At 35.4% G+C, this 16,018-nt stretch overlaps 1 protein-coding gene across 4 annotated transcripts in view; it reads left to right on the plus strand.

Moving 5' to 3' along the window:
* Window positions 1-16,018, plus strand: part of VRK2 (VRK serine/threonine kinase 2) — a 104,028-nt gene that overhangs the window by 64,783 nt on the left and 23,227 nt on the right. For all 4 annotated transcript variants that reach the window (XM_049651512.1, XM_049651510.1, XM_049651514.1 and 1 more), the window contains 3 exons: window positions 1,748-1,880; window positions 11,603-11,723; window positions 14,010-14,068. In XM_049651512.1, coding sequence (XP_049507469.1) covers window positions 1,748-1,880; window positions 11,603-11,723; window positions 14,010-14,068 — 313 coding nt within the window. The remainder of the gene's footprint in view (window positions 1-1,747; window positions 1,881-11,602; window positions 11,724-14,009; window positions 14,069-16,018) is intronic.

Below are 16,018 nucleotides of genomic sequence, written 5' to 3' on the forward strand. Positions count from 1 at the left end.
TATATATATATATATATATATATATATATATAGTATATATATGTATACTATATATATACATATATATATATAGTATAGTTTGTATGTATATATATAATATATATAAAATATATATAATATATATACACACATAGTAAATTACTCTAGTGTATTTAAAAGGTTTCCTTTAGCTGAATTACCAGTATGTATATTTTCAGGGTATCTACTTTGCAAAGTGAAGTCTGTTTAGTTCTTGAACTAAAATGAGTGCATCATAAATAGTGAAAGCAGTTATATATCTAATCCTGGAGTCTAGTTATTTAGGGCAGAGGGATAGGGTTACTTCTGAGGCCATGTTGAGAAATGGTGTCTGTGGGCGAGAGAGACAAAACTGAAATATCATGTTTTCAGACACTCTAGCAAGCTATATTCTCCAACAAATGAAGAAAACTGTGTGCTGCTTATATTTTTAAGGTCAAATTATCTCCTTCTTAGGCTATCATAAAACCAAAAACTTAGACTAAAATTTAATGCTAAATTTTCTTTTAATGGGTATTATATTTTAAAAATGCAAGTTGTATTGCAGTACTCTGTTGTCTTAAAGCTCTATCATGAAATGTTGCCTCAGTCCCTAAATTTTAAAGAAATACATGTGAAACAGTACATTTAAAACTTTTAAACTGCTTTTGGGCACCTAGGTGGCTCAGTTGGTTGAGTGTTGGACTCCTGATTTTGGCTCAGGTCATGATTTCATGGTTCGTGGGTTCAAGCCCCACGTCAGGCTCTGTACAGACAGCATGGAGCCTGGTTGGGATTCTCTCTCTTCCTCTCTCTCTGCCCTTCCCAGGTCACACACACACACTTTCTCTCTCAAAACAACATAAAAACTTAAAAAAATTTTTTTAAACTACCTTCTTTTTGTGGGGGGAGCATGGTGACATAGTTGGGAACTCCTATATTCTGACTACATATCAGGATAAATGTCTAGTCATTTCAGTTTCCTATTCAGTGCATGTTATATCTGGAAAACTACTTCTTCCCCTTCTTTCTCTCTCCAAAAGTAATCTGAGAAAAATTCGCTTGAATTGCCATCTGACTTTTAACAATCTATGTTCTGTTTGGAGAACTTGCTTGCAATTCTGACTGACTTACAAAGATAACAGTGATGATATGGATCGGTCTGAAAGGCCAAAAGTACTGCATTGATGTTCCCTTCTTAAATACAGACAACATGGTGGGTTTTTTTTTTTTTTTTTTTTTTTTTTTTTTTCTTTAAGAGTCATTACCTCTTATGGTCTGTTCACTATTTCCATACTTCCTGGTAATGGAGATTCCGATAACATTAGGTTTATATTTTTAGATTGTTAGCTCTCCTCTCATCTCCCTGCTTGAACCACTTTTATGATTCAGGGAGGGGTTGTAAGAAAAGGCAGATCCCATAAGCTGTATGAATACAGATTTAAAAAAATTGTAGTTTATGATATCTAGATGCTCACCTGGAGGGAAGGGAATTTAGGAGTAAAATAAAAAGGACTAAAATTTAAGTCAACTCAGAAACAAGATATGTCTATGATGAAGTAAGGATTTAAGCTGGAAAGTTAGTTGTTATGGCCCCCAGTTGTATATATTTTATCCTCAGGCACCATTTGGTTTAATAAAATGTAGATCTGAGGCTGTTCTTAACCTATCAGTTTCTTAAGACTTAATTATAAAGGTTATATTTTCAGAAGACAAAAGCATTATTCATTTCTCTGTTCATGTCTTCCAGGTTTATCTTGCAGATTATGGACTTTGCTACAGATATTGTCCCAATGGGAACCACAAACAGTATCAAGAAAATCCTAGAAAAGGCCATAATGGGACAATAGAGTTTACCAGCGTGGATGCCCACAAGGGAGTAGGTAGGTTTCTTTTTTTCTCTTTTTCTTAATTTTATTTCAGGAGAATGATTAAAGAGTAATAAGGCCCATAAAATGACCTTTGCATAGTCAGTTTGAAGAGTGAGAACACTGACAAGATTTTTATCAAAAGTAGTGAATTCTGTATGCCAGGGAGTATTTCTTCTAACAAGGGGAGGAGGTAGAGATCGTGACAAGTGAGAAGGGCACAGCAGAGTGTCAAGTAAGCAAAACTTGATGGATTTGGGGCAGGAAATTACTAGTTTGTATGGGTTAAACTTGTAGGTCGGCAACTGAATGTGTATGCTGTCATTAATAATCACAGATTTGGTAAAGGTGCACATGGGAAGAATTATTCTTGTTTTTCTCCATGCCCTTATCAGAGCTTTAGAAGATATCATCTTTCCACAATAAGGAAATCTTTTCTGAAACTATAAAGTGTTAACTTGTGGAAATCTCTCCTAGTCGCCTTTCATATATCTTACTTATTTAAACTCACTTTGATGGTATTGGAAACACATTTGCAGGTAAATTACATACATAGTCCTTTTATTGGATATTGATTGTACTGCCTTGCATTCCAAGGCAGACTTAATTCAACAATTCCCTAATTAGTTAAAGTCATAACCTATGTCTTGTATTCATTTACCATTAATTAAACCTTAGCTGTTTATTACACTGCAGTCCAAATCCAATAGCCGACCCAGAGAGCCATGGAAAAGGAAGTAGGAGGTCAATATTGAAAATATATGGTGCAGAGTCCCACCGATGGTTGCTTTGTTCACAATCAATATGGTCAATGCAACTGTACTTTCTTAGTTGCTCTGTCAGCAAGACAAAAAGTCAATTCTAATGTTATGCTAGTAAAAAAAATGGTGAATATTGAAAAAGTTTGGCTTTCAAAATTATATTCTTTGTAAACCTTATTTATAAAAGTATTTTAAAATATGCTAAACCATACAAATAATTTACAAGCAGCTTTGAAAGGACCACATTTCACTCAGAGGCAATTAGACATTTGCACTTGTTAATGGCTGTTGAACTGTTACCCTAAACTGATACTTTCTGATGAGTTTTAGTTGGTGCAAACAACTGTATATTATTGCCTTTTCTATTAAAAGGACCATTGACCATGTAATGTAGAAGGTCTTGATCATTTTCCAGAGCAGTTAAAACCCACACTAGTGTGAGGTAGGCCAATGAAAAAAGTGAAACAAGTGTGTCAGTTGTATACCTTCTTTCCGAGAAGCATCATAGGTTAAATTTTCTGAAATGGAAATTAGCGTTTTTATATTCCTGATCAGAGTAACAGAAATCACTACATTTTTTCCCCAATAATAGGATAGTTAGAAAAGTAGTGATCACTCGGAAACAGTAATATTGTATAATTTTTCACCATTTACATTGTTAATGAATCAATGAGCATTTAAAGACGTGAATGGGACATGGCTTTAATTAAATTAAGAAATGTAAGAGTCAAATGCTTATTGATATATTTTTTTTTCAATTTAAAGTTCTTGCACTCTGAATGAATTTTGTTCCTTATTTTTGCTAGATGTGTTGGTATGAAAGAATTTGCAGAAACCTGGAGGTACTTTTTTCATAGTGGTGTAACTGGAAATTCATCACACAGATTCTTAAGCATTGGTCTAGTGATGTTAATGATATTAACTTATGGTTGGGCCACTTCTAAAACTGACTGCTCTAATACTGATCCTGCCTGATTTCGGCTATCAAAATCACTAAGAAACCATAGTGATTGCAGAAGGGGAAGTAGAGTTGTTACATGTTGGTTTAGTTAGTGTGTGGACTGTGGTAATTCTGAACGTCCTCAACAGTCATCCCCTAGTTTAGGGCAGTGTTTTCATTGTGCCATCTTCATGAATGACTCAAATAATTTTTTTTTTATTCTGTAGTCCATTTAAGTTTTTCGTCCCTAAATAATAAAACGTGTTGATGAATTGGGCAGATTTCCGCATGCTATGTCTCTGGGGAGAAGACTGAACTGAGAAGGATGGTAGAAAGATGGTATTACCTTCCTAGGAGGGTAGTCAGGGAAGTGCCTATACGACATGTTTTTGGTATTTGCTAAGAAGTTAGATGCTAGGGTGAATAATTCATTTTTATCATGGGTTTCACCAGATTCATACAAAAAATAGATTCCCTTCATGCATTTAAAATAGAATTTACACTAAACTTCTAGGAATATCTATATCTGCACAGGTAGACATATAGATACAGTTAGCCCTTAAACAACATGAGGATTAGGGGTGCCAATGCCCCATGCGGTCAAAAATCCACGCATAAATTTTGACCCCCCATAACTTAACCACTAATAGCCTACTGAATAACCAGAAGCCTTACCGGATAATATAGTTGATTAATATGTTTTTTATGTTATATGTATTGCATACTGCATTCTTACAATAAAGTAAGCTAGAGAAAGAAAACGTTACTAAGAAAATTGTAAGGAAGAGAAAATGCATTTACAGTGCTATACTGTAAAAAAGTCTGCATTTAAGTAGACCCATACAATTCAAATCTGTGTTGTCCACTATATACACATATATACATACATACATGCACGTGTACCCACATATATACATAGATACATATAAGTATGCATTTTTGCTGAAGTTTTAGTGTGCAGTTTTAGCCTGGTATAAGAAGCGAAGGGTTTGATATCCTCAAATGTTTGAAAGCTATTCATTCCTAACGTTTTGCATTTAATTTTCCAAAATAAAACATTTTACTTTAGGATTTTATTAGGAATGAGATAATCATTTAGTCATACGTAGAAACCAGAATAAACAGGGCCATAAATCCTGTAGGTAAATGCGAAAGGTCAGATTCATAAATATTCATGTGTTTACTTTTCAGTACAGTCACTATGTAGTTTAATCTCAGAAAAAAATCTTTTCTCTACCAGTCCAGCCGTGAGATCAAATAAATACTGAGAAAGATAATGCAAAGGAAAACATAAAGAGCAAAACAAGTTATCTCTAGGAAGTAGAACCTCTGGTTGTCAAAGCATTTGCTGTATGTCAGGTGTATCTGTGTCTGGTCAGGCCCAGGGAAATATACACGCTTCCGTGTAAAACCGGCTGCTGAATTAGCCGCTTAACAGAGTCTGTTAACGTGATCAGACTATCTGGTCTTACCTACTTTTTCTAGTGGATACTTGGAAACCAGAGCTAACTCTCATTTTTCTGTGGATTAGTTGGGTTTTTCTAATGCAAGCGCTTGTATAAGGTGCCAATCAGCAGTTTCGCCTAAGCATCTTCTAGTTCAACTTTATGTAAAAAGAAAGGCAGCTTGTATTATTACAAACCAAAAGCTATGAATAGAGGATACAGGGATGGATGGATAGATGGATGAGCATTTCCAGGACTGTCCTACATCTCTGTATATCTGTATGCTTTTTAAAAATTGGAGTTACTCTTCTAAACTCGGTTCTCTTCTATGGCCTAAAGGTATTTTCTGGGTGGCTGAAATGCTTCATTTAGTGTAAAATTAGAATAATATACATTGGGTTTATCTGTCTCTTCTATTATTAATTTTTTATTCTTCATAAACACTAACATGTATAAACATTGACATATTTTGGGCTTGTTGCCTGATAATTAAAGAGAATTATATCTGTGTCAAATATAGTGTTTTAAAATTTCTTACATTCTTAGTAATGTTAAAAAGCAATATTTGGATCAATGTGTGGTATGGATTTTTGTAGATTTTTCTACTCACTGAGGCATGCAGTCAATACCTAATTTCTCCAGAGATATACTGCATTTAACATATTGAGTTTTTTTAAATACTTCAGACCTCTACATTGAGTGTATAATACCTGTTTTAATTTGACATCATTGGTGACCATAAAATATGATATCTAAATTGCATTTTAAATGTCCATTTGTTTGTGTAATATATTCAGTATCAAGGAAAGAGACATAGACTTTTTTTATTTTTGCCAGTTGCTACGGTGTATGAAATCCAAGTCTTGTGTTATTTCTTGCACAGTTTCCTTTCACCCTAATCTAGCACTCCAGCTTACAAAATGTATGTGAAATAAACTGCGAGTGTATTTTCATGTTACCAAACTTGAGGAAATGATACAGTTTATACAATATTTATCTCCTTAAACAATGATTCGATTATTATCATAATTTTTCAATTATGATATTAAGGTAAACTATCAAGCTTGGATCCTGTTAGTAGTCAGAAAAACATACCATTGATTTCGATTTTTAGGTAACTGTGACTGCTATAAATAGTATTTGGTTGATATATAAATAAAAAATAAGACACTATTCCTTCTACATGGCATACCCCAATTTTAACATTTAGGCATGACTTTTAAAGTCTTAACGTAGGTCTTAATCTATTTTTTTGGGTTAATAGTACACATTGGCCAAATGTAAGATACCTTTGAGGAATTTAAGAAACAAAACAAACAAGTAAAGAAGAGGGGGGAAGAAACAGAAAGGGAGGCAAACCAAGAAAACAACTCTTAACTACAGAGAACAAACTGATGAATGTTACCAGAGGGGAGGTGGGTGGCGGGATGGGTAAAATAAAAATAAAAATAAAAATAAAAAAGCTTTGCTCTGTTGAATAACGTTTCCTATGCCTCACAGAGTAGTGTTTCATGGACAACTTTTTAAAAAAAATTTTTTTTGATATTTTTATTTTTTGGAGGGAGAGAGAGAGAGAGAGACTGAGTGCGAGTGGGGGAGGGGCAGAGAGAGAGGAAGACACAGAATCCCAATCAGCTCCAGGCTCTGAGCTGACAGCAGAGAACCAGATACAAGGTGCTGGAACTCAGGAACCACAAGGTCACGACCTGAGCTGAAGTCAGGCGCTAACCAACTGAGCCGCCCATACGCCCCTTCATTAAAAACTTTTTTAGGGGCGCCTGGGTGGCGCAGTGGGTTGAGCGTCCGACTTCAGCCAGGTCACGATCTCGCGGTCCGTGAGTTCGAGCCCCGCGTCAGGCTCTGGGCTGATGGCTCGGAGCCTGGAGCCTGTTTCCGATTCTGTGTCTCCCTCTCTCTCTGCCCCTCCCCCGTTCATGCTCTGTCTCTCTCTGTCCCAAAAAAATAAATAAAAAACGTTGAAAAACTTTTTTAAAGTTAATGAAAAATAAAAGAGACCGGAGTTGAATATTTTATTTGAAATGTGACACATTGCATTCTGCTTTCCTAATACCCTTTTTTGAAATTAAAATAAATTAAAATAAATTGTGGCCACCATAAAATTTTTTAGCTCTTTATGCATCTAAATTGACAAAATGTAGTAACATAGACAACTAGCTGGGGAAAAAAAGAAAGCTCTAAATTTGTTCTGCAGATAGGCACCATTTGATACATCAGGTGAACATCTCATTCAGATGTTTTCTCCTTTCTTATGTCGTCTCTGAGCATAGAAACTAGTGTTTTGGGCGTTTAAACCCTGTCTGCTTAAGGCAGAAGTTTTCAAGTTCACTTTATTATTTCCTACCAAATCTTATTTTTCTTCATACTTCATACTTCATGTTACTCTGTATAAAAAATAAAACTAAACAGAAAATACTTTCATCAAATAATCGATATATTTTGGGATGAACACTTAAACTTTCTTTTGCCCTCGGTTCCTGTTTCATCCTGTTTGGTGAGTTGACCCTAGATAATTTTACTCCAGTTTGTCTTTAGAATAAGGACCAGTTCTCTAAGTGAACTTCTCTCATTCTCATACCAGCTCGGAGGACCAGGACCATCGAAACACTTTTAGAAAGTAATGTTTTAACTAGAGACCCTTCTTCATCAGAATGAAGTAGTTTGAAAGGAATTGTTTCACGAAGGGATAGTTGCATGGAAACTTTTTTTAGTGTGGCAGCTTAGACCTCAGAACCTGCTGTTTGTTTATTCCTTGACAAACAGCTGTCTTTGCCTCAATATGTCCTTTGGTATTTTAAGTTAAAATGCCTGCTTCAAATAATCCCCCAACTATAGAAGTAGTTAAGGTAATGTGGTCTGAATGGTGTTAAATGAAAGATGTAATGTAATTGTTAGATTGAGTGTGGGTTTTGGGTTCGGGAAGATTTGGATTTCAATGCAGAGCTCTCTCAGTTTTTGCTTTGTGATACAAGAAAAGTTATTTAACCTCTCTGAGCATCTATTTTCTTAAAAAAAAAAAAGTTTATTGCGTGAGACAGAGGGGTGAAGCATGGGAGCGCAGGAGCATGAGAGAGAGAGAGAGAGAGAGAGAGAGAGAGAGAGAGAGAGAGAATATATCCCAGGCAGGTTCCGTAGTGTTCACGCAGACCCCGAGACGGGGCTTGATCTCAAGAACGTCGAGATTCTTGGTTTTCTGCTGAGGTCATGATCTCGAGGTTCTTGAGATCAAGCCCCGTCTCAGGCTCTGCCTGGATACCACGGAGCCTGCTTGGGATTCTCTGTCTCTCTCTGTCTCTACCCCTCCCAGGCTGGCACATTAGCAGATCCATAATCATATTAACTATTTTTATTTTCATTATGCATTCTAGTGTCCACTCTTTCTGGAATCTGCTTTTTCATGAAATGGCATTCAAGCCACACCTGTGCTTTTTTTAAATTGCTGTTACTCTTGGCAGTACTTCATAATTTAGAAATGTTAAACAATTGAGAATACAACAGGCTTTCAATAAAGAGTCATTTGCATTGCTCCATAGTAATAAGCTAAATAAAAACTAGATGCTAAATTTTATTTTAAAACTAACAAGAGAGGGGCCCCTGGGTGGCTCAGTCAGTTGGGCAGCCTTGATTTGATCAAGTGACTCTTGATTTTGGCTCAGGTCGTGCTCTCACTGTTGGTCATGAGTTCAAGGTCCACATGGGGCTTTTGCACTCACAGTGTGGCCCCTGCTTCAGACCCTCTGTCTCCCTCTTTCTGCCTCTACCTCACTCACACCCTCTCTCCCTCTCTCTCCCTCCCTCTCTCTCTTTCAAAAACAAATAAATGTTTAAAAAAATTATAAAATAAAACTAAGAGAGTGTAGAAGAAAAATATTAATAACTGAATCTTGCCACATTTCTGAGCAGTAGCTCAGAGTAAGTAAAAGTTTGATTTTTTAGGAAATCTACATGAAAATATACTGTTAATGATTACATTAATTATCAAATTCAACTGAAGAACTTTGTTATAATAAATTATACAGAGATACAAATTCTACAGAAACAAAATAGTTCATAATATATTTTAACTTTCAAATTATAAAAATATTTTTATAGTTAGATATTAATATTTATTTTCAGATATAATAAATTCTTATTTTTTTATTTTATGCATTTTAATTTTTTCCAGATAAACAGGAAATAGACTATCCAACTATCCAATTATATTGTATGGTACATATACAAAACTCCATTTCCTGGGATTGGATTATTAATATTATTATTGTTATCTAGAATTATTATACTTTTGTAATATCATCTCTATTTTGATGATGCATTTTAATGTCAATTAAAGCTATATGATCATTCTGTTAATTATACCCACACATATGCTAATATTGTCATCTAGAATATTTATTTTTAATTAATTTAACATGCTTTTTCTGTATAGTAGGTGGAAGAAGACCTAATCATTAGGTCTTAGAGGTGAACTTCATTAAAACACATAGAACTTTGTAATTTGTTTCTCTGGGAGGGAATATCAGAGAGAGTTATCTTTTTAATGGTGCGAAAGAGTGACTATAGGATTTTTTTTTAATATTACATGTATTTTAGTGGAAATAGTAGTAAAACATTTACCTAACTAAAATTATCAATGCATATGTGCAATAAAACAAAATAAAGGTTGAAAAATTTGATCATGTATTTTAATTATAATAGTGAAGTAAAAGTTAACTCTCACAGGGCTATTTCAATGGAAGACCAGTTTATGAAAAATTGACTTCAGAAATCTAAATGATTTGTCATTACTTACAACTTCATATCAATTCATCCCTCAGTTGAAGGGTGGGAAAGTGATGGGAAGGTTCATTCCATTTTAATTCTAATCATTTTTCCTCCAGGGGCCTCTTGTGTGTAGCCTATGTTGTCCAAACAGGTGCCAGAATATATATTTTCTTTGAAAATTATTTTTTGAAAATTAGAGGATGTGAATTTAAAGTGGTGGTAATTGGGAATTGCCATAATGGAAAAGGGACTTGTGAACACATCTGTATAAATGGAGCCATTCCATTATTAGTGGGAGATTTATTAGTGAAGAAATCAGTACCAACCAGCGTGGTAGAGATTGTGTTTTTCTTTGAATAGGAGAGCCAAGTCTTGCATTAGGACATTGTTGAAGCTTGTGAAGAAAGTAAACAGTACCCATGGGACTGTAGCATTCTGCTCAATTGGAGGGCCTTTAATAATCCAGTACTCTAAAGCAGTTAAGATTGAGTATGTGTAAGAGTTAATCTTGTCTTCTGCTTTTATTATAACCTGTGTATGGTAACCAAAAGTAGTTATGATGTGCTAGCAGCATTCTTCTTAGTAGGTGACTTTTTAAATTAAAAACTAAGTTTCCTGAGTGACTTTTCAGAGTTTATTTAATGAAAGATAATAAAATAGGATACCTGTTTACAGCAGGTTTAACAGCCACATACTGCACTTAGGAGATTTTATTTCCCTACACAGATGAACGTTCAAGTAATGGCAGAAATGTAAATATCAGCCCATTGTTTTATGACAATTTGAAATGGTTATAAAAAAAAATGAGATCATTTTGTGGGATCTCATTAATGTGTTAATCATTATTTCAGTAGTATTTGTTATATATTTTTTTACTTACATTAGATTTCATTGTCCATCTTTTGAAATAGGTATTTTAAAAAATATATAAAATTATGATAAAATCAGTCTACAGAATTTAATAGTTTGATGTAAATGATACTTACAGTGGCCTGAAATGTTCTTCTGTATTTTTTGATGAAAAGCCATCTTATTGTAAATTCTGAAAGCCTCTGTTTGACTTCAAAAATCTGTATCCAACCACCTCTGCCTCTACCCCATGCACACCATTGCCTCACCTTTATATTTCTGTTCAGGATATTTGGCCAGAATTTTAGCTTGGCACTGCTTATATATCTAAAAATATTTGTAAAATTTTAGAACCAGATACCTAAAAGCAGGAGGCATTTTTTACCCTGTACTTTCATTTAATTGAAAAATCTTACAACAGACCTGTTTTTTAATACTGCACACTAGATGGCAGTTTTGTCATATTCTTCCAACATCAAATGCTCCCAGTGTGAGTGGAACAGGAAAGGCCATCAGTGTTTAGTCTGCACTCAAAGGGTCTCTGCATGACCAACGCAGACCCCATGGACTTCCTGGAACATATGTTAGCAATTTAGCTGCAGACATTTATTTCTTTGTTTTACTGCTTGGCTCTTTGAGAAAGTGTTGGTGCCAGGTTATGGGTTGTCTGGATCATGTCAGAGGCCATGGAGATCAAGTTCATGTGACAGGCCAGACTAAGGAAGGATGAAGTTGGAGGAGGTGAGGAAACTGACCCTTACTTTCAACAGCAACAAGTCACTGCCTGTCTGTGGACTGGGGCCAAAAGCCTGGGCGTTTAAGTTTTAGTCCAGCTGAATAAACAAAACACATTTGCCCATTTGGCTTTTTCGTATTTCATCAGTGGTAGTTCATTCGACAATTTCTCTCTGTCTCAAAACTTGCTTGTCCCTCATGTTTCTTTCTCAATGCTTCCTCCTCTAGCCCTGTCCAGACGAAGTGACCTCGAAACCCTCGGCTACTGCCTGCTGCGGTGGTTATGTGGGAGACTGCCCTGGGAGCGGAGCCTGCGGGACCCTGTGGCTGTTCAGACTGCTAAAACAAAGTACACATTTTCAAGTATTCCATCACGTACAGCGGCAGGTCTGAAGGGATACATTAAAGGGAGTAAATATCCCAGAGAAGATTGCCATTCTCGTAGTCTGAGAACCAAGGCAAATTTCTGAAATTTGAAAACTATTTTTTGAAAAACCAAACACCCTACAGACATAAAATCAATTAAGAAGACACCTATGAAATCGCATGTATGTGAGTTGTCATGCAAAACATAAAGTGAAGTGTTTGTTCTTTTACATGTTTTCCAAAGCTTAGATTCTAGGTGGTAGTCTTTTCAAGGAAGAGTATTTTCAAATTAGCATTGTACATGTATAAGGAGGCAGTCTGAGTTCGGTGGGGTTGATATTAACTGGGCGAAGCAACAACGAGAAATGGGACAAATTGGGCTTGTATTTTTCAAGTGAGCAATATACCTCTTTCTTAATTCTGTATCTTGGAGGGAAGTTTTGTTTCTTAAGGAAGAAACAAACAAAACTTTTATATAAGGTATTTATATAAGAGATAATCTTGCAACCACATAAACACTTTTAATATTCCTCATTCAATTCTTCTCATCTAGAATCTGTTAGCAGAGAACTAGGTCAGATTGAGAACAGAGCATGTTACTATTTTACTAATTTCTCACTGATGAGGCTTAACAGAAAGCAATTGCATGCAGCACAGAATAGCCAGTTTTTCATTATATACTAGGATCTGCTCAACAGTAGTTATCCACACGTGTAATATTGTGATTGGAAAAGGCAGCTATGTTTTAAGTAGGGTGAGTCCCAACGGAAGTTTACAGAAGGGGTAAATCAGTCTGATTTGAAATCAGTCTTCAAATTCAGCGTGGTGTCAGTGCCTGATAGGATATAGCCTGCAGATGCAAAGTAATGCAGGTTACATTTGTAAGTACGGATATATTATATGAAATATTTCTCTGCCTGGAATCTTGACCATCCTAGTCCCTTACCCCAAACAAACACATTCATATAAGTCAATATTAGAACTATCTAATCAGTTTTTTACTGCAGTGATTAAAGTGTCCATATTAACCAACACTTTTCAATGTATGGGTCAAGTCAAAGCACAGTAATGGGCATGTATAAGCAATCTGGATATCCAGTTTTTAACCTCAGTTTACCTGATTTGAATAATGTACTATATTTAAAAGGCTCACATTTTAATTTTAGTGATTATGTGTATTTTTTCTTTTAAGAAAACTTATGAATATGATTTGTTGTAATCTTTTAAGAACATACATATGTAGTTGAATTCATTGTGGATATCTAAAGAATATGCCTATGTGTGTATATTCAAATACAAAAATAGTGTATCATGTAAAATAATAAAATATGATGTTAATAAACATAACCTCTATTTCCATTTTGGGGATCCTTATGTATATTAATATCTTCATTTTTATTTAATTACTAATATAAATCTACAAGCCAGTGAAGCTGATACATAATGAAGTTTATAATTAAGATAAGCTACAGACATTTTTAAACTTCTGATATTATATAATCATAATTCATTCAACTGCTAAGAAGGCATACTCTGAATTTCCTTGTAAGGGCATGCTTGCATATACAGTCATAATACTTTGTCTCCCTATGCCTTTTATCTACCTGACATAGGGTAATATTAGATCAGTGAATTTATTGTTGCAATTCTGCCTGGGCCTGAGTTTGTCAATCAGACGTTCATGTCAGTAATTTTAGTTGCATGTTTATATTACTGGTGGATGAAGCAACTTAAAAGAATTGTACTTGTTCAGTCTAAAACACTGGGAAGAGTTAGAAAAATGACTTTTCTTGTTGGTTTTGTTTGGTTATTTAATGTTAACCTCTCGAATCATAGGATAGCATATATTGCTCCCACTGGGGAACGGTATACATAAATAATTAAATAATTTACCCCTCCCCAGTGGTAAGTACCTGAGGAAAAATCTCCTGAAAATCCAGATTGAATTTTCCTATGTATTTTTTCTTGTTTTTAAGAAAAAATCATGATGGATATCCCTACTTTTGTATTACAAACTTCGAATGCAAGCATTTATAGTATAAATCTACATTTAGTTTCTAGGTGATTGATATAAAATTGGTCAGTGAGAATGGAGGGATCCCCTCCACCTCCACTTACCCTCTTATCCATAACAGGTGGGTGAAAAAAATATTGAAAGTCACAACATGGGTGACCCACTAACACAGAATTTGAATTTTGTTTTCTAATCAAAACAACAAATCGCAGGATTGCAAACAAATTCATTGTGTATTACTCTACTTCATTTTAGTCTGTTGGATGAGCTTCCTGAGTCAGTGCTTAAATGGGCTCCTTCCGGAAGCAGTGGCTGTAAGTCAAATGATAACTTCTACCTTCTCCTATGTGATTTACACGTCACCACATTTGTCACTCTTGTTTTACAGCTTTTGCTTAACCCACACTCTCCCACTGCCACATGGGTCGGAGAAAACCCTACACAGGGTTACAGATAAGTTGCTACGGAAGAGAATGTTTACGTCTTCTTTGACATTAGAACACAAGAATGCTACAAGAAAATATTTAGGCAGTGTTCTAGGCTTTGTTGACTGATTTTTTTTTTTTTTTTTTTTTGGCAGGGGAGGGGGTATCATATACAGGTTTAATAGTCAACTGTATCTAGTATTTTTAGAGTTGACGTTCTGTTTTTGTTCCTCTTTATATTGTTCAAAGAAGATAAAGTTGATCTAAGGAAAGAGCACCTTCAATCATTAATTTAAAAAAACAAATCATTGGGGTGCCTAGGTGGCACAGTTGGTTAAGCATCTGATTGGATCTCGGCTCAGGTCATGATCTTGCTGAGTTCGAGCTCCACACGGGGCTCTGTGCTGATGGTGCAGAGCCTGCTTGGGATTCTGCCTCTCCTTCTCTCTGCCCCTCCTCCTCTTGTACTCTCTCGCTTTCTCTCTCTCAAAATAAATAAACTTAAAAAAATAAAATAAAAATAAAATAAAATAACCAAATCATTGAACACTTGCATCGCTGAACCCTTCAGGGTTTGCGCTCTGAACAGCCTGCAAAAAAAAATTTTGGATTAGCAAAGGCATATAACCTTGGGATTTGAAGGTACATTTCATTAAATGGTTTTCTCTTTTGAGTTAGTATGGATTGTTTTGGAATTCTTTAAATTGACAGTATTATCAGTAAAAATAGTCAATTCAGAATTACCCAAGTGCCTGTCGTTTGCATATGCATGCATGGCACCAATTTAGCAAATGAGTTCGATTGTCTTAGAGAAAAGAGTCCCTTCTATTGTCAGCCTCACTTTTTCTCAGAGACAGATAAGCAGAAAGAACCTTGTTCTCTCTCTCTATTGGGTAATCTCAACGTTAGCTTTTAGCTGACTTATGAAAGTAAATGTGTACGCCGACCCTCTAGATAAGGTCAAATAGCATCAATTTCCATCTGAGAGTTTAAAAGTAGAGTTAAATCATCTTAAACTTATATTTATAGCCCTTCTTTGACAAGAAACCAAAATGTTCATTTCCATGGGAAACTAAAGAAGAACAAAGCAGTTCTGCTTTTCCACCTCTATTCCCCAAGTCCTAAGCCTGCCCCAGTGTTGTGCCTCCTGCTTCCCACTTTCTGTGGTCCCTCTTCTGATGGAGGCGCCATAGGGGGAGTATTCTCCTGGGGGTCAGGGGATGGACTGAAGGCTTTTCCTTTCTGTAACTGCACTGAGTGATGTGGTTCAAATGCCAATATTCTTTCTTGGCTAATATGCTTATTGACATTTTGACCAAGTTATACCGTTTATGTTTTACTCAATAAGACAGCAAAAAAGAGAGATGGGATATGTCAAAAAAATTTTTTTTCACTGTGTATCTCCTTTACCTTTTCTGCCCCTCCTGCACAAAAGGCAACTAACTGTTCTGGAATAGAAAAGAAAGCCCAGATGCCCTGGGTCCCACAAGATAAATGCCTGTGGACTTGTGTATACTCGAGACACTTCTATTACTGGAGATCAGAAGATTTGGATGATAATGAGAAATGACAGGAGTGCCCGGTCCCCCATTTTCAGTACAAACCATTTATTTGAGACCATCCTATTATTTTATAAAATGCAGATTTCTGTTTCTAAAGCATAAAACTTTGAAACTTTACTATTAACTGAAGATTCCTTAGTTGGTCGTGCTGAGGAGTGGGTATTGCAAGCATGACAATTAATCCGATTTATAAAAGGTTTATTTTAAGGCAGCTTATGAAATAAAACCACCACAGAGGTTGAAACACGCATGTCTAGTTCAGTGTAATAATAATAGT

Source organism: Panthera uncia (genome assembly GCF_023721935.1).
Source record: "Panthera uncia isolate 11264 chromosome A3 unlocalized genomic scaffold, Puncia_PCG_1.0 HiC_scaffold_11, whole genome shotgun sequence".
Lineage (NCBI taxonomy): Eukaryota > Metazoa > Chordata > Mammalia > Carnivora > Felidae > Panthera > Panthera uncia.